This window comes from Rattus rattus, chromosome 1, assembly GCF_011064425.1.
Source record: "Rattus rattus isolate New Zealand chromosome 1, Rrattus_CSIRO_v1, whole genome shotgun sequence".
In the NCBI taxonomy this organism is placed as follows: domain Eukaryota; kingdom Metazoa; phylum Chordata; class Mammalia; order Rodentia; family Muridae; genus Rattus; species Rattus rattus.
In genome coordinates, this window is record NC_046154.1 from 69,401,171 (window position 1) to 69,423,849 (window position 22,679).

The following is a 22,679-nucleotide window of genomic DNA, read 5'->3' on the forward strand; positions in this document are numbered from 1 at the left end:
GGATGGGGAGGGCAGACCATTCCTAAAAGAGAGCTGGAGTAGTCTGTCCAGTGAGGAGAGCCAGACTTCTTTCTCTTTAAGTTTTCAAAGGTGCCAGATTTCGGGAACGAAGTATGTTCACTTAGGAAGAGAATACAGGAATATCCCCACTGGAAACTACAAGAAATGCCTTCTTATTTTATCCCCCACTTCTTAACAGTCCTAGGTAACAAAGACGTCACTGGTGGGAAGAGTTTTCCTTTGCCCTTTATCTGAGCTGCAGAAAACGCAGCGTTTCTTTTGCCTGGCCTTCTGCTCCTACAGAGATCGGTGCGTTAGCGAAGAGCATACAGCATAGTTCATAGAAATCGGTTTTGTACCTATTTTCTCTTTTTAGGTCCCCAGCAGGCTTGGAGGGAGGATTGGGCTATGGAGTCTAGTTTGTGTTTGAGTCGACAAAGTTTTCATGGCATGGAGCAGCAGGGCCGAATGTGTGTCTGCTTCCTTTTTCCCTTTTAACTTTTTTCAAGTGCAGGCTTTGTATTCAGAGAAAATCAGCTAGCTCCGTTCATCTTTGGGCACAGTTTATTGGCCTTTGGCCACACGCCATAGTCTCTGGCTCTCTCCTTCAGGTGACTGGGTCTCCTCTGGTTCGTGGCACCCCTCTTAAGGCTCAGTCTTGATTGCCAGCTTTAACTAGTTTCAAATGGGACACCAGGTTCTTCAGAAGTGTTTATATCAGCCGCTTGTGTGCTCAATCTAGTGCTGTTTATCCACTGTGTTTTATTTCTTAAGCCATCAACTGCTACTTTATTTTTTAAGAACAATCACTGGTTTAATGTAGATGGTTCTTGTAGGTGGTAACTTGTAATGTTGCCCTGCTTGTGCTCCTAACTTTGAAACATAACATACCCTATCACATTTCATTTCAGCTGGACACAAGGCACACATCCAGTCACCCTTTCCTTTCCAGTACTGTTAAATTTAAGGAGAAAGAAAAGAGGACCTAGCTAACTGGTTGTGTTTTTGTGGCTCTATAAGTAAAAGCAACTTAAATAGATATGTCGTCTTCTGATGTGAACACCTTTCTAAACAGCACCGTCTGTAAAGAAATGTAGTATCTCCTGGTGCTTTCCTGGAGGATGCTTCCTTCCTCTCATTGGAGAGAAAGCCATTCTGATTCTTCCTCTATTTTGCATCCTAGGTCTGCCTCGAACTTAAATCTACCTCAGCCTCTCACATGCTAGAATCATAGCCCTGTGCCTCCAAGTCTGGGTCATCCTGATTCTTGTTTATTGTGGAAAGCCAGGTAGAGAAGCTGAGTTCAGTGGTTCAGTTCAAGGAGATCTGTCCTCCTTCCCTTCCGTTCCCTTCCCTTCCGTTCCCTTCCCTTCCGTTCCCTTCCCTTCCGTTCCCTTCCGTTCCCTTCCGTTCCCTTCCCTTCCCTTCCCTTCCCTTCCCTTCCCTTCCCTTGCCTTCTTTTCCCTCCTTTCTTCCTTTTCTTCCTTCCTTCCCTTCCTTCTTTTCCCTCCTTTCTTCCTTTTCTTCCTTCCTTCCTTCCCTCCTTCTCTCCCTCCTTCCCTCCCTCCCTCCCTCCCTCTCTCCATTCCTTCTTCCTCCCTCCCTTTCCTTCTTTCTTTCTTTGCTTGTTTAGAGAAAGGCTAGACTCCAGAGGGTAATCCTCTTGCCCCAGCCTCCCAAGTGCTGAGATTACAGGAGTTTGCCCGGGCGTTGGCTTAGATTGTCTTAGATATTTCATCCACATGGTAGTATCTGTCCTCTACGTCAGTGTCCTGCTAATGTTTGCAGCAGGTGTGAATTGGCCATATCATTCCTTGATCATTTCAGCTCTTTATCTCACTCTTCCGTGTCGTCTGGCATCTCCACCATCTTTTACAGAATATATGTTGTTTGGGGAGATTTGGATCTTACAACCCAGTGAATACCCTTTGTCTTTCCTAGGTAGTTGTGTCTCTTTCTAAGTGAAATTATCATCTGGAGACCTTTTACTCCACTGGTAGTCTGGCTTTCTACCCTTGAAGCTCAGCAGGGCAGGTACACTGTGGACCACCAATGTGGCTGCTGGTTGTCAGTCAAGAACATTTCCCCCAGGGAGTTAGGTTTCTGTAGATGTTATTCAAAAGTGCTTCCTAAGTACTCTGAGTTTTCATTTAAACGTCAAGCCATTTGTGTCATAGAATACTCAGAAAATGGCCTTATATTTTATTTGTTGAGGGGATTAGCCAGTACAAGACGGCAGAGGGGAAAATGTGCTGGTAATCAACACTTTGCAGGGTGAAGACTTTAGTAGGTCAACCCTTTTGCTCTGAGACAAGTTTTTCTTTCCTTTTAACATTGCAAGAGCAAGAAGCCTCCTGAAATTGGTAGTGTTGGACTCTCGTGAGGCTGAATAAGATTTTCAGTTTCTCCTATCACTGTACCATCCCACTGCCGTTTGAACTTTGCCTCTGTCGTTGTCAAACTTCTTCCCTTAGTATCTCAATCTTCTGAGCCCTCATGGGAGAGAGGTGTTGGGTGCCATTTTTGTGGGTGCCAATAGAAGTGCATCCTCTGGATGCTCAGAAAAGTGTCACACATGCCTTCTTACCAACCTCACTGGCCCTAAGTAGGGACTCCTCTTATACAGATACAGAAAGCAGAAGGCTCTGAAACAAGTGATAAAAAGCGACAGCTTGGATTTGAAGAGACCAGCATCTCCTAAGAGCTTTCTGTTTTCTTCCTTGTTTTTTAGTTTTAAGGGACGGGTTTCTCTGTGTAGTCCCGGGTGTCTTGGAACTTGTCCTATAGGCCAGGCTGGCCTTGAACTCACAGAGATCCTTTGCCTCTGCCCCCCGGGTACTGTGCTTTAAGGTGTGCGCCACCACCACCTGGCTTTATTGCCTTTCTTTAGGATGGTTAGGGTTCAGCATTGAAGACAGAAATATTGGACACAGGTAAAAATGCTTGAGTTTTCATTAAATGTCAGCTATTAAATGTCAGCTTGATAATGTAGACATGCCATTAAGCAACAACTTCAATGTTTAGTTTCTAAAATACTGAATTACAAATGTGAGTGGAGCCAGTTGAAACCCAATTCCATTTTGTACATATTTTTCAAAGAATAATTTTTAAAAATTCTACCAATAACACAGGTTAAATGTCTCTATCCTTACTTTTTTAGTGCTAATACCCAGATACATTGAGAATTGAAAGGCATAAGACGAGCTGTATCACATGGTAGGATTTCTCTAGTGAAGACGGGTGTTACTAGTAGTTAAAGCATTTGTCTCGATTTCACCTGTCCATGCTCATTTATCAAACAGGGAACTATAGTGATAGGCCTGTTTGCTTTAAAGGGAAAATATGCAAAGGAAGTTCTCTCTATTTGTCTAATGTGAGGATTAATAAGTATTAGGTATAAAGCCCTTTAGAAGAAAGATTGTGTAATTTTAGCATTATTAATGGTCCATTAAACTCCTCAGGGTGTCACAAGAAGAGAGACTTTCACCGTTGGCCCCTGATTTTACAGCATAAGAACAGTTGTTCTTGTTTGTGGCTGTGAAAATTCCGTTACTGAACCTGTACAGGTTGCTCCTGTCACAGAGTTAGGGGCGCTTCTCCTGGACAGCTTAACTGGGAGGTTGGGCTACTAAGTTTTCCTTATTTCTGGGGCACACTGTCTCTGTCTCCAAGTCATCCTCCATTTTTGTCAACTCCTGTCTGCCATCGACTAGTCGAGTCACATGACTCCAGAGCATCACCCGTCCCATCCTATAATTCTTCCTCTAGAACCCTTTCCCATCTTTATCTAATTTTTCCTGGTATGTTCCTGTCTCGCCAAAAGCTTCTGTAGGAATGGGTACATTTCTGCCATTTCTTACTAGAAAAAGACCACCGTATACACATGTACTGCTTTCTCATCAGGGAGCAGAACATTCATTTTTCTGTTTTAGATTCTGTATGCTTGGCCCTTGGAAGTCTTAGCTTAGGGATGTAGTACTTAAGAGATCTAGCATTTGGAGACATAGTGACCTCCAATATTGTCTTTATTTGCATTGTCAGTTGAGAAATTAAGATGTAAGGCACACCCAGCCTCTTGAGCTCACCTCACTGTCTCTGGGTTTTGTATTCATGTGTTTGGCAGCAGCATGTTTTGCATGCACCTTCGTCCTCACAGCATTGGCAAATCTTACTTCTTTGCACTTGCTCTCGCCCTCTCTCTCTCGTTCTCGCTCTGTCTCTCTCACAAGATACCCAGTCTAGCTTATTGTAGGCACCATTTCAAGTAATGGCGTTCCTGAAGTCTTATGTGGGAGGTGTGTCCTCTTGCTGTTTGGCATCCTCAGGTCTTGGAATGTAGCAGCTCTTGCACCCAGCATGCTTCTGAGTCCTCATAAAGGAATTTACTCCTCGTTACCTCTTTCCTTCATTCTATTTTTCATGTCCAAATTTGTATATCCATTCTTTTTCAGGTTCTCCTGATTGGTTTCCTCATCCCTTTCATCATTGCTGGACTAGAAATCACCAGAACACTTTCAATGATTCAGAACTGATCTGGGCTTATAGCCAGCTGAACTGAGAAGCCTTGAGCTGACATAGAAGTTACTTTGTTTATTTGGGCTGTGACTTCCATGATGCCTGTCAGGCAAAAGCTTACATGAATGTTTCATATTTAAAAGGAAAATTAAATTTTAAGTGGAGTCATCCCTGGCCCCATGAGCCGCACCCGCCATAACACATCACCCCCAAGCCATCATTTCTGTGTCCCTTCTTTTGTCCGATCCTTCTGCACCTCCTCCACTCCCATCTACTCACCTCCAAACACTTGGCACTGCATCCTTTTGCAGTTTGGGTTGTTTTATGTTGTCTTTTAAAAAGTCTAATGCCTAACAGTTTTATATGAATCCTAAGTAGACACCTAAAAATGTAGTGTGTGTGTTTGTGTGTGTGTGTGTGTGTGTGTGTGTGTGTGTGTGTGTGTGAGAGAGGGGGAGAGGGTTGGAGGGAGGGAGGGAGGGAGGGAGGGAGAGAGAACTATGAGGGTGTGGGAAGGGAGAGGAGGAGGACCTCTGGTACATTTCCTTTCTATAGGAAATGTGTTTTCTGGAAGCCCTATGACACGGAAATGCTCACGTGGGAGGGAGGGAAGGAGAGGGGGACACCTTTGTGCTTGTTATCATTTTTGTTTCTGTTGATTATACACAGAGTAGGTTGTAAATCACTCTCTCGGGCGCCGTGATTCCTCTGAGGTATGTACAAGAGAGTAGCCAGGTACCCGGCTTCAGCTCCTTCTGGAGATACCTAACTTCCTGTTACTGAATCAGAAGAATGAAGTCATATATTCAAAGCAGAATCCCACAAAGAAGCCTGTGGAATCAAATATAGAAACACTAGTTGATTGGCTCATTAATTTTTCTTCAACGAAAATTATTTTATTACTCTAAAAAGCAAAATATAGTAAGAAGCAAAAAAAAAAAAAAAAAACCAACCAACCAACCAAACCCTCAATATCCTTGCGAATATTTTGTGGCAGTCATTGTAGTTTCATTGGTAACGATGCAGACACTGGTTGCTAGGACAAAGGAGCACGGATACAGGAGAATCTCGACGTCACTGTAATATTGATATTCCAAACACTGGACAGGCCCACTGTGTTTCAGTATGTCAGTTCACAGTGGAGTAAAACAACGAGGGGGACAGTTGAGTCTCTGCTTTCTGCTTTTCACTTCCTGGTTGCATACAGCGAGCTGGCTCACTTCTGAGGTCTTCAAATCAGAAGATGGAGCAAAGCGTTCCTAATTACTGCTGAGTCAGTCATCTGTTACGTCCTGGATGCTGCTCATCTCTCCATGAATCTCTCCATTCCATGATTGATGACAGTGCCCTTTGCAGTTGTGGTAGGGACTTGGGTATGGTGAGAGTATAACCATGCTGAGCTGTGTGTGCAGTTGGGTCTGAATCTTAGCTGTCTTGTCTCTAGAGTATGGGAGTCTTCTTTTATGCACCCTTGTTTTTGTTTTGTTTGTTTGTATGTTTTTGTTTTTTTCTTTTTCCTGCAAGAAAGGCCAGGACTCCAGGCTGGGGAGTGCTATCCACTGCTAGTTCTCCTGGTGACTGCGACTGTTGAAACATGCTGGTGGCTCCCTGCACATTTCCTTTCCCAACTGAAAAGACCTTGTTTCCTCTCAGAACTGTATTTCTAAGTGTCTGAAGATGTAATTGAATGTAATTATGGTTGTTTAACTTTCTTCTTTCCTCTCGAGAGTGTTTATAAAGTGCACTCTGTGAGTGTGAAGATGAAAAGAAGCTGGAAGCTTAGTATTTGTGACACGGGCAAATAGTATTAAGATAAGTAGCAATTTGCTTTGTATATGTGAAATAAGGTATTGTTTACACACAATTTACAAAATATACATTCTGGCTTATGGAAACCATTTCAGCCAGCTCGGTAGTCACATTTGTTAGAGTTTTATAGGAATCTTTCGCTAGATGGGAGAGGATTCATTTTGATATTGAATATTCCAAGATTGATTTTTTTCCCTTTTCCTTTTATTTTCCCCTTGAGAGAATTACTGTTGCAGAACTCATTAGTGCCCCTCCATATGTCAACTGCAGGGTACAATCAGCATCATTTCCATTTGTGACACAACACAAATTCTTAATGCCTCTGCTTCTCTAATGCCCAATTTTCCCTTACCCCACGATGTAGAGTATAAATTCTTTTTTTTGAAAATGCTTATGTTGTTTTAGACTAAACTACAACTAGTAAGTAGTTTCGTATATTGTCTTTATAATATGTAAAATCAATAAATACTTTTAGAATTGATAACAAATTGGGTTTTTCTTGCCTAATATCTCATCCTTAAGTTTTTTGTCCTTTTCATTTCTAAGGTTTGAACTTTGCAACTTAATAGCAGGTAACCAGAGGTAACTATCTGTTCTAAGCCTAGATTTTTTTCTTATAAAATGCAAATACTCACATAAAATTGTTGAAGATAAAAAGTGGCTTAATTTTTATGCAAGGTGCCTACACACTGACGCCTGGGTTTGATAAAAAGTAGAGGGGGGATTACTAGGGGTTGGAGAGATGACTGGTTAAGATCACTGGCTGCTGCTTTGGAGAACCTTGGCTTCTCACACCCATATTACGGATTACAGTTGTCTGTAATCTCAGTTCGAGTGGATCCAGCACCCTCTTTTAGCCTCCATGGGTACCAGACATGCATATGGTACACGGATATGTGCAGGAAAAAACACCTATGTAAATAAAAATAAAACAAAGACATGGGACAGGGTGATACATGCTTGAATCACAGCACTTGGGTGGTAGAAGCAGGCAGATGTGGGATTTAAGGTAACCTTCAGCTGGATAGCCAGAGGCCAGCATGGTTTATATGAGACCCTGTCTCATAAACAAACAAGACTTATTAAGTGTGACAGCAGATGATATTTAGGCATTTTAACATTTGGACCTCAGCATGAAGCCACAAATAAGAGTCGTAACTAGGAAGGAGACCCTTGGACCTAAGCATGGTGGAAGAATTGGCTGGGTTGTGTTAGGAGAGATCACCTTCAGGGCAAGTGGGACTTTTAAAAACTGTTCAGAGCTTGAGCCACAAACTGGTTTGTAAGTTGAGAAAGAGAAGGAATCACTTAAGGAGCCCATTATTTGGCTGAGAACTGAACTTTAAGCGAGGACATTGCTTAGCACAGGTGATCTTTGGAATTCGAAAGACTCGGACACCAAAGGGATGGAAGGCGCAGGTGATATTTCTCATAGTGGATGTGTTGAGGTACGGATTGGTAGATACATGTGATTAGCACAGCTAGCTCCTGCTAGCAAATACTGATAAAATTTTTATTTTATGTCTGCTATTCTGGGTGGAGAATACAGGGCCTTGCTTCAGTTACTTGACCTCTTTATCTTTGAGTGAGATCTCCAGGCACCACAGGAAAATGTTAAAAGGAGCAAATAGAAGGATTCTAAATCCATTTCTCTTCATTTTAAACCAGAAATGCAGTATTTGGAGTAGACAGTATTTAGGGGTGATACTGCCTGATGGTAAGAGACGATGCAATTTCAAAAGGGGATCTTCATGGATTTCAGGGTTGAACTCTTGATGCCAACACATATTTTCCAAACTAAATTGTTTTATTGTTGTTACTTTTGTGTAACAAAATTTACATCATGTTTCTTACACTTAAAGATAGCTAAGAATTGGATCCGGGTTCTTTTTTTTTGTTTTTTTGATACCAGAACCTTTGCCCACAGTGTGTCAAGTGCCAGTTCCAGGGTTCTACCTCATACGAACCAAATAGTGCCCTCCCCAGCAAATGAGAATCAAAGCAAGGTAACAGTGTGCAGATAAAAATAACAAGATTTATAAGTTTAAATATACGTGTGTTAGTATATCACTGAAAAGGAGAAATTCAACAGATATCTTTGGGAGTCTAAGGGTAGGAAGGGACTTCAGACAGCACAGAATGCTGTTCCCTCACTTTTCTCTGGAAATTTAAAGGCTAGGTGGGAAGACTATATGATCAAAATCCAGGAGAAAGTCTGTGTTTCCATCTTTTTTCTTCCCCCATTTTAACTTCCCTTCTTTTCCCTTTCTGTAGATACTTATGGCTATTTTGTGCTACGTGATATAAACATGGGGCTAGGGCCATTAGAGAAAAATGTGTATGTATCTGTTCTTCTCATAATTAGTTACCTTTTCATAGTTGATAAACTGTTTCCTGTATTTTCAATATATTTATCAAAGCAATGTCAGATATGTGTCATGGCCTTTTTCAGACCTGCAGTTGGGATGCCCCTGCTTCTGTCTTATATAATGTGACTATGTGCAGCCGCTGTGCCTAGCATCTAACCTGGCCATATTCTCTCAGGTTCCACTGGCATGTGCTGGCAGAGTGCTGGGTGCAGACTTTTGCCCAAACCTGGAGGAGATAGACCAGAGGCTGGAAGTCCAGGTTGGAGTCTTACTGTTTTATTAGCTGGGCATGCTGTGTTAGAAACAAGGACCCCTGGAGGCCAGTGTTCTCAGTGCTATTAAGAGAGGATAACCCTTGAGATAGGTGTAAAGAGGGATTAATGCAGCATATATGTGGCAAAAGGTCCTTGTAAGGACAAGCCGTCTATAATAAGAAGAAATTTATAATCCATCCATCCATCATCCACCCACCCATCCATCATCCATCTACCCCCACCCACTATCCATCCATCCATTCATCCATCATCCATCCATTCATCCCATCCATCCATCCCATCCCATCCATCCATCCATCCATCCATCCATCCCTCATCCATCCACCCACCCTACCCATCCATCCATCATCCACCCACCCATCATCCATCCACCCCTACCCACCCACCATCCATCCATCCATCATCCATCTACCCCCACCCACTATCCATCCATCCATCCCATCCATCCACCCACCAACCCATCCATCCACCATCCATCTACCCCCATCCACTATCCATCCATCCATTCATCCATCATCCATCCATTCATCCCATCCATCCCATCCATCCACCCACCTACCCATCCATCCACCCCCACCCACCCACCATCTATCCATCCATCCATCCCATCCATCCATCCATCCATCCATCCCATCCATCCATCCATCCATCCCATCCATCCATCCCATCCATCCATCCCATCCATCCATCCATCCATCCATCCCATCCATCCATCCATCCATCCATCCATCCATCCATCCATCCTCCATTCATCCAACCAACCCACCAACCAAGAGACATAGTCTGCAATAGAAGAAAAATCCTGATCCCTGAAAACTGACTGTGTAGACTGACACAGGTTGCCATGGGATCTTTGGCAAATAATTTAACCTGTGCACTAAATAAGAAAAGCAATACTTAACAATAAGTACCTTTTGTCTTAGTACATTGGGAAATATGTGCAAAGTACATTTCTCCTGAAAATGTTGGCTCAGAATTTAGTTCACTTTGTGTGGTCTTGAAGCATTAGACCTGGCTTGGTGTATTGCAAAACATAAATATAAAGATGATGAAGAACATCTCTGCTTCTGTGTACTTTTACATTTTCAAGGAATGTGTTTGCCATTACGATGTCCAGGCTAAGTTTCAACATGGATGGCATGAATAAACCTAGCTTTTCTTGGGTTTCAACTTGGCATCATTTTCTAGATTTTTCAGGCTTTACAGAATAAGTATATTGAGTGCAATATTAAAGTATCTTTTACCGATTTAGATGTAACAAATAAGAAATGAGAGGATTTTTTTTTTTTTTTAGTAGCTGAGTTCCTCATAATGGGATTGAGGGTAATCTAGAGGCAGGGAAGTTTCAATTTTTGTAGTACTAAAAGGGTGTGTGTGTCGTCTCTTGCACACCTGCTCCTGGCCTAGAGAAGACCACCTGAGCTTTGTTGTGTCCCAAGCTGGTACTGTCTAGGTGGGGTATGGATGTGGGACAATAGAAAAGCAGGTGTGATGCGTTCGGGTCCTGATCATGCATTTCCTAGTTCTGGAAAATTAAAGCATATGTGATATATAAATGTAGAGCTATAGAAGCCTCTTTGTGGGAAGGTGCTTGATGCTTGACCTTTGGCACGATGCGGACATGTTATCCCAGCATTCTCTGTAAGTGGCTTGTGAGGGAGAATGTTGGGTAATGTGTTTTGAACTTGAGATGTAGTGCGAAGAAAATGGGTCTGCAATATCAGTTTACAACAAAAAGTGAAAATACTTATTTAGCATATGATCTGGACATAGGTACATTGTTAGTGAAACCTGGTGGTAGGTAACCGTATGGTTGACAAGTCTGTTATGGTCTCTACAGAGAAAATCAGACCATCACAAAGTAAGGAAAGCGATCATGTTACTAGCTGCTTCCTCCTGTAACACGATTTTAGTAGACGAAGGGGGAAATTAAATCTCTTGAAAGATTGCCAGCTAGGTTGAATTGGTGAATTAGCTGGGACACACTTAAACCATTTCCTTCTCTTTTCCTTTCTTCCCCGCGTATGGCTTCCATACCTTTTAATTATACCTATTCTGGCCATATTATGTCAGTTACAATGAGTGTAATCTGTTCTGGAAGTGTTTTTAAGTTTCATCTCATTCATTCCTGTCATGGTATTTAGTTCGTTCCTCTTTCTCTACGTGAGAGGAGGAGTAGCCATGCGCCTCAGGGAGTTCCTTGCTGAATTTGCCCGAGTCATGGCTTTTTCCTGGTGCCAGACACTGTAAAGAATGGAAGGCTGCTGCTTGGCCTCATGATTCTCGGGGTAACGTCCGGGGCACCTCAGTTTGGTAGGCAATACTTTATATTCCTGTTTACGAAGAACGTTCATGTAGGGCTAACTCTCATGTATGGTTTAGTTCTCATTGACTTACGTTCTCGTGACTCATCAAGCCTCTTTCAGCAGTAGCTTCTTCCTGTTAAATCCTTGCCTTTTATTCTTAGGTTTTTCGGCCATCTTAGAAGCTTCATGGTTTGATAACGTTGCGATTCCTCATACTTGTCTTTGTATCTTTGATCTCCAGTAACTGTCCTACTCAGTGCCTGGATTGACTTTTGCAAAGGCGTCTGCTGTGCTTTGGGGTTAACGCTTGATAGGCCAGTAGCTAGAAAGCCAGCTTCAGTTCACTTTATGTTTGGCTGATTTTCCTCAGTGGCTTCTAAGGTAGACGTGAAGCTGGAATTTTCTGCTTCGCCTGGGAATTTAATTGATAAACAGCAGAATGGAATTGCACAGAGGCACAGCTGCCTTCTAGGAAGTGGCCCTTCCAGGATAGCCCCTCCTAAAGCTGTTGAATATTTTGTATATATTTAATAAAAAGTTGGCCTTTCTTAGCCTAGCCGCATCTCCTCACAGATTCAGTTGGTACAGTTAACTCCCCAGTTCTTCTCTTGGTTGGGAGTTCACTATGTGAGGTTCGAGTTGGTGTTTTTCCCTACTGAAGTGCTTAGAAAATTAGAGTAAATAATGAACCAATATTTCAGTACCAGATTAGACACAATTTACTGTGATGTTTCATAAACCACAGACTTCTTTCTTCAGTGAATTCGTGAAGGATCTCTCTCTCTCTCTTTTTTTCCAGACATACCAGGGTGCAAGTGTAAATTTCCATAAAATTTAAATGAGGTGCTTCCTGTAATTAATGAACAATTGTGGCTGCTCTCTGGTCTGCATTGTAATTAACCGTGATCAGGCTTGTTTAGTGATGACACTGTTCCTGTAATAATTTGACAAGCTACTGTGAATTTGCCAGGTTATTAAACAACCTGCAGCATTCACTTATGGAGTCACAGGGACGAGCTCCACGGTAGCAGCCACTGCCTGTTAAATGCAGCACGAGGGTGAACCAGAAGCCACCCTTGAAGTCTATCTATCACCACAAGCAGATTTATATTCCTGTGATTTTGAAGAACTTAATTAATGTGGTATGGGGATATCTTGAAAACTTTGTTTATTGTATGATGAACCTACTGGGACAAAGCCGATTATTTTTTAGGACACACAACGAAGCCTGCAGGTTGTCTGTAGTATATCAGTATGAACAAAATGGAGACAGATTTCCCTTACTATCTTATTACAGAGATATAATTAATTTTTTAGAAAGCTCTTTCAGGTTCACTTACATACAATAGCCCCCACATAGTGTTATTTTCTCTCCCATTTTGTTAGGACAACAGATGACTGTGTGCTAAGCAGTCACATTGCAGGTACTCAGCTCGAAGTGGCCTGGTACCCTTATGTCCTCGGTCACTAGCGCACCATCCTCCCCCACCTCCCTTCAGGTTAAGAGCTGTTCAAAACGTTACTGTCTAGTTACTGTGGTGTCTTTCATTCAGATTCTGTTTATTGACTAAACCACAAGGATTCCTGCCCAAAGTACCAGGCAGTCTCTGCTTGACTGATTTTGATTTTCTAACATCAGCCCTGGGGTTTATTTGAAAAATGTACACACACTGCAGCTTTAACAAGTCAAGTGACTGCGTGTTTTTTACCATGGAGTAGAGTATATCTGAAGATCATTAAATTTGGTGGTGGGGGTGGCCACGGTAGAGCCTAAGTGTAGTAGTTCTTGAACGATTTGTGTGTGTATCTGTGGGCATGTGGGGTGTGTGTGTGTGTGTGTGTGTGTGTGTGTGTGTGTGCATGAGAGAGAGAGAGAGAGAGAGAGAGAGAGAGAGAGAGAGATGCTTTTTGTCTTTTCATCTTCTCCAAGAGCCAGAAAGTTTCCTGCCGCTCTCTTTCCAGCTATTGACAAATGATTGCCAGATGTGAGGTCTTTGCAGCGCTCTTTCCCTCAGCAAACCTGCAGCGAAGGGATATTTGATTCTCCCTTGCCCATTTCATCTCCTTTCCACATCTGCCAGGGACACACAAGCAATACATCCCTACATGAGAGTTTAAAGTTTACCCAGCTCCCTTTCCCCCTTAGATAAAGTGTTCGGAGACAACAGAATGAGGTCCATATGACGCCCCCCCATCCTCCCTGTGTGAAATTAGTTGTTTATTTTACTTATCTACCTCTCGGTGATCGAACTTTCATTCCAGTCTCCGTCCAAGGAAAGTCTGATGCAAGGCTGGGAGTGCTAAGAGTTTACTCCTGTCTGTAGGCTACACAGAGTGTCACCACTGGAGCTCCCCTGAGTCCTTCGGCTCTGAGAAACACAGGCTATTCTAGGATAGCCCAGGAAAGCATTTAATACACAAAAAGACTAAATGTTAAGGGTTGAGTGTCCTGTAGGATGCAATAGTCATTTAAGATTTATAAAAAAAAAAAAACCAATTATGGGTGTGGAAAAGTCACCTTGTTCGATTTCCCCGTGTTTGTGTGCATTGTCCAAGTTGCTATGTAACAGGCTGTAGTTTTAATCACCAGTAGCTTGTTAAAGAGAAAGTGTACTGAGTTTGGGGGCGTGTGGAGTTAGCTTGGTTGGGGAGGCCACACACATAATCACTAACATGCACAGAGGCCTGTGCGTCTGTTTAGAATCTGTATTGATACTGATTTTTTCCTCATCTCAGTTTGAAAATAGTTTCTAAAATGCCCATAGCTCATGTTCATTCTATAGGGTGGGCTGACACAGGTGGCCTTTCTGTTTTCCTATTACACTTCTTGGCAAACGAAAAGGCCCCTTATTCCCTGAATAAGATCAGGGTATTTTTTTTAAACATTTAAAAAATAATCCATAAAATGTCTGCCACATGTTCTCTAGTTTATGGAAATGTTTTCCCAATCAGAGCCATGTATTGAATTCTTACTGTAAAAGTGCTAGTGTGTTTATTTCCCCACCTTTTTAGCTACCTGTGATTTCTATTTTATGTGAAATTGTGTTTTATGTGAAACTCAAGTGAAGAATTCAATGAATATTTCTGAAATTTTATACTGACTTTTTATCGTGGGTATTAAAAGTGGTCAGGTAAAACAGCTGTGCCTGCCTGGTGTTGCAGTCAAAACAGGAAGTAGGAACTGTGTTTTTCAATATTTCCTTTAAACGAAATTAATGAAATAACAGACAAAGCTAAACAACAAAATCCCAGTACCCCCTGGGGAAACAAAACAACCTCAAAAAAAAAAAAAAAACAAAAACAAAAACCACCAACCTTACTTAAACACAAGTAAATGGGCAAAGCCACTAAGAAAGAGTTGCCAAAATGTATTCCTATTTAATGTTTTTTTATCGAATAGGATAGAGGATGATCATGATTGAAGAGAGAGACAATTATTTCACACTGCCCACTCTTAAAAACAAGACACTTCTCAAAATAACCCAAAGTGAGAAAGGCCTCTTTGGACAAGTTCGTGCTCTCCTGTTCTTTGCAGTCCTCTGGGAGTGGTGCCATGGTCGGCTCTCCGCACACGCAGTAGATGCTGGCGTGGAGAAGGTGGAGGCAGAGACCTTTCCCAAACAGCAGGGCTAGGAACCCCAGCAGCAGCTGAGCTCCTCCAGTTTACATCCTTTTGCAGAATTTGCCCTAACTAGTGCATTTGCCGGTTTCTCATGACTTCCTGCTTTTTCCTCACCGTAGTTACTCTGGGAGGCAGAGAGGTGCTAAGCAATGGAGGTGTCATCCGGCTGTGTACCTAGGGAATGTCCTTCAGAGGACAACTTGTCACCAGCCGTCAAAGAAGAGAGTGGCTTTGTGGTCTCTGAACATCTGGCAGTGCTGCACAGGAAGCTGAGGGGGTGTCATTAATTGTGATGAAATAATTTAAACCATCAGGAATAAATGAGGCTGTTAAGCTAAGTTCAGATTCCATTTGCCACGCACATGTGTCTAGCAGCCTGTGTGCAGTTAAAAAAAATTGAATTATATTAGCTCGTGAGTAGAAGTGAAACAGATACTGTAAATGAAACAAGTTGCTGTGCAGAGAAGACACGGTATCGAGCCACTTCACAGACTTACAGTTTGTAGGATCAATACAGCAAAAGTGCTGTATTATTTGATGAATTTTTATATGAAAAGTTGTTTTGTAAGGTAGTCATGTGCACTGCAAGGGCCAGCAGACGGGCCAGTAACTTGAGCTTCACCAGTTTTTTTAACCGGTGAGGAAGAGAACTTGTGTGGCTGGGTAGAGCAAGTCAGTAGGTAAAGGGCGTGATGTGGCCGGCGCCCTTCCTCAGGTCTAGGTGCACAGGTCCACCTCCTGCAGAGTCTGACAGTGGAGCCCAGGTTGCACTGATTTTGAATGCCATTCTCAAGCAGAATAGAACCAGGCAGCTCTGACTTCTTCAGAGGATAACACCATCAGCTTTTAAAGGTCTGAGCAACTCCGAGGTTCTGTGAGCCATGGTGTGTAGGTTCCAAAGTGCATTTCTAAAATAAAACATACTGCTGTACCCACGAACAAAGTTTCAGAATTGAACGTTTCTGGTCGACTAACCTAAAAATCGAAAAGAAAATGAGACTGCCTAGGTACAGAAAATATAGTTGAAAAGAAAAAAAAAAAAAAGAAAGGAGAGGTATTTGCTGTGAGAAAACAAGATGCAGGCGTTGGGCTTGAGCTCTGACAAGCGTTGGATAAGAGCCATTGGCTGTAGATACTTTATCGCTCCGGCTCCCCCTCCCTTGGTTGCCTCTCTGCCTCTCTTTCTGTCCAGCCCTGCCTCTTTTGTGTTTTCTCCCTGTTCTCTTTTCCTGTCTGTGTTTTCACGGTACATTTTTGCCCTTTTCTGTTTGCTTCTCTTGACTTCTTGGTCTCACTTCCCACCTCCCACAGGAGCGATCTACAGGCCCCTTTCATCTACAGAGTTGAGCTGCTGATCCTGAAAAGATTGGTGTCCACAGTTACTTTGAAAAATAAACATCAAACCTAAAATTAAGGTTGCATCCATTCATAAAATTGCATGACTCTCAATGGGTTTGAAAACATGAAAGAATTTGATAAAGAAGTTGAAGAAAGGAATACGGGATGTTAATTGAGCCATCTCTTCCTGTTTCTGGGTAAAATTATTAACAGTGTCATTCAGAGTTTGGTAGGTTCAGGTGAACATGTTTCTTTTCCTATGTAGGGGGATATTCATGTAGAAACCCTTGAGCTGAGACTTGCTAATACCCCAGCAGAGTAACGGGTAGGAGATCCCTCCCTCTGTGTGTTATTATCTCTGGATTTCATTTCAGTTGGTGCAATGGAATAGGAAACTTTTCTTTCTTTGGTGCTGCCCCTCACTTATGGAAGGACTAGAAGGGGGAGAGAGTGTTAGTACGTAAGGCATTTTGTGTGGCACAGATTAACAGTAAATCTATTCTTATGCTATATTTTCACTAGTTTCTGGTTACCAAAGAGTTAATGATTAAGAAAAAAAAATCCTGAAAAGCATATGTGTCTTGCCTACGTAAATATTATACAGTTTAAAGTAGTTTTAAAGTTACCTTTTTTTCCATAGCAATTAAATGTTGACAGGAAAAAATTTAATAAGATAATGGTTTTGATCTATTTTTACTGAAAAACAACAAAAATGATAGTGTTGTATTTGGGAAAATTGAAATTTGTTGGTAAATACAAAAAAAATCTGCTGAATGAATGTAAGGTTTTTCCCTTTTCCATTTTTTAAATTTTGGCAGGATATAAATTAGATGCTTTCATGTACTTTCCTATGTTTTTCCTTTTAATCTTTCTGTTGCTATCGTTGGGTTTGTATCCTGCTTCTGTAGCCTTAAAGTCATGCACTTGTAAAGCTTAGGTTTGAATTTTTCAGGTAAATTAGGAATGAAATAAACTTCACATTCTTCGTAGTCTAAGTGTTTTGATGAGAGAGCATTGTGTGAATCTCGGGTGATGGATTTGACGTGAGCTGTCCATGTTGGTGACTGCGCATATTGACATTAGAAATGCTGAGCTGGGTTTACTGCGTGTGGTTTCTTAAGCTTTGATGTAAAGGCTCCATATGGAAAGGAGGTGAGGAAGAAACAGGAAGTTTTCAGTTCTCCTCTTGCTAGAGAATTATGTATTTTGAGTGCGCATGTACATGTGCATGGGTTTTAATAAATATATACCATACTTTATATAGCTATAAGAGTTACTAATTATCTTCCATCCATATTATTTGGTTGGGGTTAATCACCATGAATACTTTGTATTAGGACATACAAGTCTTTCTGTCTTCCGTACAGGGAAAGAAAACCCTTTGCTTGTGTAGATAGTACAATCTCAAGTTGTGAGGCAGGTTCGTTAGGACTTGCAAGTGAAAATTATATGAGTTGTAAAAGCCCAGTATCTTTCACCTAATGATTTAGAGACCGTGTCTGAGAAGCTTGATAGGACTTATCCCCAGATCGTCCCAACACTCTCCATTGCTAGTCTGAGCCTGCATTGTATCGTGTGCTTGTTTCTATTCCTTTAGTGGTTAGTACATATTACATGACATTGTTTTAACATTTAAAAGTTAAGTTACACAGCCAATTCGTCCCATGTTCCCCACAATCCAGAAGAGCACAGAGAATGCAGATAGCAGTCTTAACTAGACCTGGTGGTGGCGTCAGGATTCAGGAGGCTTCAATTTTAAGCACCGTCCTAGCAATCTCAGCAGGTTTTCCATGGAAAATAAAATCACATGTGAGAGGCGCTGAAGCAATGCTAAGGCAGAGAGTGCTTAGGTGTGTTTTGGTTCTTCCTGTCTGTTTTTCTAGCATCTGTTAATGTTGTTCAAAAGCTACCTCTTGAACAGTATGAAGTAGAGACAGTCCTATCTAAGTGATCCCTGTTTCCAAAGCAAAGTGACATTTGCAGATAAACAAGGAAAGGAATTGCCTGAGAGTAGAAAAGTCTTCTTTAATGTTCAGTGAGTGCCAGGAGAGTTTCTTGGAGCACAGAGGCAGATTCCCTTGAAATCATTGTTACTTTTAAGAAACATCTTTAAGTGCCTTTTTGGGTAAGGTTGTGTTTGCATCCTATAAAATGTGAGCTGAACAGATAGGGTCTCTGCCCTTTAGGAGTTTATAATCAAAAACATAGAATGCAGCTGACATCTGTTATTGTATTGAGGTTTTACAAATAAACGTTGATCACTTATGTAAATAGAAGTTTTATAACAAAGAGGAGAAAAAGCCTTTTCTTGCCTGATTAAATAAGTAAACAGACATTCTTATCCACACACTGAAACTATCCATAGAAGTTGTAAAGTGGCTGAGTTAAAATACTCCTGACACGCTATTACAGCGCGGTGTTAGAGGTTTGAAGCGTGAGCTCATATCACTGATGGCGTCCTTCGAATGGTCTCATGTTGAGATGGCACTTTGTTTTTTGCTTAAGAAAGTGCACACAAGGTCAGTTTTCGTCGCCTATGGATTTTCCCCACCTATGGATTTTCCCAGTTATATTCTAAATGCCGATTGGTGGTCTCTGCCAGAAAATGAGCCTAAAATTTTTATCTAAGTCCTTAATATTATCAAAAACCATGTTTTTAAAATGAGCTGTCTCTCCCTTTGTTCTTTCAGTAGAAGCTACGTTAAAGGAAATACAGGCGTTTAAAATTGATGCTGATTAGGAGATGAACAGAGAGACTGTGTGTGTGTGTGTGTGTGTGTGTGTGTGTGTGTGTGTGTGTGTGTTTGTGTTGGGAGAGGGATGATTGATTCAGAACTTGGAGTTGTAAAGCTCCTTGCAAGTCAAGTTTTGGTGAAGCTGTAGCAACTGAAATTAAACATGTATGTTGAGGGTGAATGAGTATTTAGTGTGGTAAAAACCTTTTCTCTCCTCATGGTTAACTTTAGTGCAGGGCCATAACAGTTTCTTCATTTTTGAGTGACTAACAACATTGAGAAGACTAAACATGAACCCAGCTCAAAGGTCAAGAGACTTTAAAAAAAAGAGGCTATCTCTACCTCACTGTAGGTGTCTGTCTGTGTAAATTGAAGCACGTGGGTGCATAAATTAATTAGAAGAACAGTCAGTGATATAAATCAAACTTATTTGGTACACTGGTGAAACGAGCATTGTTTATAAGATTATCTTGTTATTTAATCTCTTCTGTGTAAACCTGGCTGGCTGGCATTATGAAGCAGTCACACAATTAATATGATGATGGTATACTTTTTCTTGCACAGGTCTGGTCCTGCAGGCCTTTCTTGATGTATTTGTATATATAGAACTGGAAATTTTAATTAGCCAGACTCCCCCCCAACCCCTTTGTGTATGTCTGGTTTTCTTATTTTATTTTAAAATCTTGAAATGTCCTCAGAGATTTTTAATTCTTTTGAACCAGTAATCTACTGACCCTGGAAGAACACATCGCCTTCAGATGTTATTTTCTCACAAACTCTGCGAAGTTCAAGATTGGAGCTACCTGCTGTCTTCAGCTACCCGGTGCTGTGCTGCTAGGTCTCAAATAAAAAGAAGATTTTACTTACAAATGAACCCATTCGGGATTTCTTGAATAAACAAAAAGCTCCTTTTCTCTGATGTACAGAGGAATTTTGCTTATAACTATTAGTCACATAAGTCTTTCCTTTACCCCAGCAATGGCCATTTTTTTTATCTTTTGTATGAAAAGGAATATATCCCATTAGCTCCCCAGCAGAAGACAGACACTTTTTAAAGATCCCAGGAGGAGTCTAAGCATTGTGCAGGTGTGCGTCGTGGTGACATTTAGCATTGGCTTCACGGCCTTTGCTTACCTTGTTTCTGGGTCCCCACCCCCACCTGCTATCTGACCTCCTGAGCTGATGTCTTTATGTTACAAGATGAAAACTTTGCCTTGGCGAGGTGAAGATCTGGTGTTAGCTGATCACATTCTCAGTTTGCCTAGCTGTCCTTGGCATTCTTTTATGATTATTAGTATTTTCTGACAGTGCTTTTCAATAATTTTACAAATAAATTGCGAAAAATAGGATATTTTCTCTCGTAAAACCTTTTATGACTAGAATTTGGGGACTGGACTTTGTTGTTGTTCCTTCTTAATCCCATACAGGGGATCAATCTGGAACAGTCCTGTTAGGCGTGTGCACAGGGCAGTTAGGAATGACTTGATGCAAACTCAACTGTGAGTTGCTTTTTTTTTTTAATTAACTTGGGATATTGACTTCTTTATTGGCCAACCCTGGTAATAAAGATTAAAATCAAATATTTGAGTGTATTATTTAGACAGTTCTATCTCATTTTCACGTGTGTCATACATTTCGACATTTGAATAGTGATTACTTATCATGCCATAGCAATATTCCTTACTCTTAGGAGTATGTATCTGTGGTTTTGGGAATCAGCAACCGCAAAATAAATAAATAAATAAATAAATAAATAAATAAATAAATAATAACCCAAACCAACCAAATAAACAAACCAAAACCAAAACAACTGAGGACTAGTCACCCATGAAGGATGATTTGCCAAGAGCTTACTTAATGAGAAAGAGTGGCGTAAGACCTCACATTATATATGTTCTCAGACTTTCTCATTGTTATACAGCCTAAGTTGTAAGTCAGTGCTAAACTGTGCAGATGTATTTGCAGAGGACTGGATGTGTTCTCCGCAGTCCTTTCAAGATACTGTGTACTAACACATATTGAGATCCAGGTATCTGTTTACTTGAAGCCATGGGTGTGGTACAACAGGGCACCTTCTGTGTTGGAGAGGTGACTTAACCGTGTGCCAGCTGTTTCTTCAGCCTGCTGACCAGAGCCAGCTTCTTGTATCGGGTAGGAGGGAAAGTACCGTGAGAAAAGAGCATGGAGCTGTATGTCTCGACCCCACCTGGGAGTGGAGAATGACTGAGCCCATCAAAAATCCAGAATGTAGAAATCAGCCAAATAGATGCCTGTTGGCAAAGGCACAAACCGTGTGTGGTTAAGGCTACATGAAGTAAACACCTTGAGTTTTTCTGGTGTGTGGCTTCGCCGTAGGCTCTCCATATCTGGATGTGAAACATCTGTGCTTTCACCTTATCGCTTTACTTTGAATTGCATGATGGTGCTATCCTTTCCGCCATGTTCCATGTGGTTAGTTTTACTCTAGCCATTCATTTTACGATTTTCCTTGAAAGTTGATGTAACCTGTGTCCTTCTGAGACAGACCATGACATTAACTTCTAAGGGTCTTTGTTTAGGGAAGAGCTTAGAAGAGAAATGATAGATCGGAGAAGCAGTGGAATGGCGAGTGTGGAGATGATCAGTGTTGAGTGGTGCTTCTTCTCAATAAGGCAGACCATGATTCTGTCTCCCAGAACGTGAAGTGGGAAAAATGTTTACTCGTTGGCTTTCATTGTCTGTTAATTACGGGGGCTCTCTGAACAACCATATGCCCTACTGGTGATTGTCTGGGATCATACATATGTGGGACAAGTTTAAGTTAATGTTTCTAGTTGGCTGTCACTAGTGGCGTTGGTTAATGCATCTCGAACAAGGAGCGAAATGGAGAAAATTGAGAGCTCGGTGGGACCCACGCGTTGATTTCACTTTGTTCCATAAATGGAGCTCTGAAATACTTGCTGTTCTGTATGCATAGGAACTTCATTCTTCATGGGTAAGTTTGGCTATGCATTTAACCACCCCCTTACTGTTTGAAAGGACTTTGTGCATTTCTCCTAGTAATTTTGGGCAGCTCTTTGGAATACTGACTATTCATATTAGGGCCAGGGTGACCGCTATTTTGACTACTTTATCCACATGCAAGTATAAAACATCCCAATTATATTTCAAAATCTTTGATTTTAGACTAGGGGGATGTTGTTACTGATTCAGTTTCTCTCTCTCTCTCTCTCTCTCTCTCTCTCTCTCTCTCTCTCTCTCTCTCTCTCTTTCCCTCTCCCCTTTCTCCCTCTTCCTCCCCCTCTCCGTTCGCCTCTCTCCCCTCTCTCAAAGTGTGTGTTATTGTGTGTGCGTGTATTTAATTTTGTTAAAAGACAAGTTATTTAACAAGCTTATGACACAGGGCGATTTGACCCAGACTTACGCTGTTGATTTCAAGATGGCCATTGGGAGGTTATCTCAGTAGGTGCCATTGCTGCTTTTATGGAACCGTGCGGCTTGCTAAGTTGAGGAAGAGTTAGAAAAGAATGTAAGGAGAAGCTGAAAACTAGTCCCCAGTGGAATTGAAGCATTACGTGCAGTTTATTACCTATTTGACAAAAGAATCTTTCACAAACCAGCATCTAACACAAGTCGCTGAGCCACACAATTATTGTGTGTATTTATTACAGTTAAGTGTTTCATATTAGTCATGGTTCCCAGTTTAAAGGGTAACCATTAGGACAGATCAT

At 41.4% G+C, this 22,679-nt stretch overlaps 1 protein-coding gene across 2 annotated transcripts in view; it reads left to right on the forward strand.

Annotated features, from left to right (window-relative positions):
- Bnc2 (basonuclin 2) overlaps positions 1 to 22,679 on the forward strand; it is a 328,627-nt gene that overhangs the window by 92,167 nt on the left and 213,781 nt on the right. Inside the window, exon 2 of one of the 2 annotated variants that reach the window (XM_032889470.1) lies at positions 8,869 to 8,952. The exons of the other annotated variant lie outside the window; for it this stretch is intronic. Within the exon in view, the coding sequence (XP_032745361.1) occupies positions 8,869 to 8,952 (84 nt within the window). The remainder of the gene's footprint in view (positions 1 to 8,868; positions 8,953 to 22,679) is intronic. 2 annotated transcript variants of the gene reach the window in all.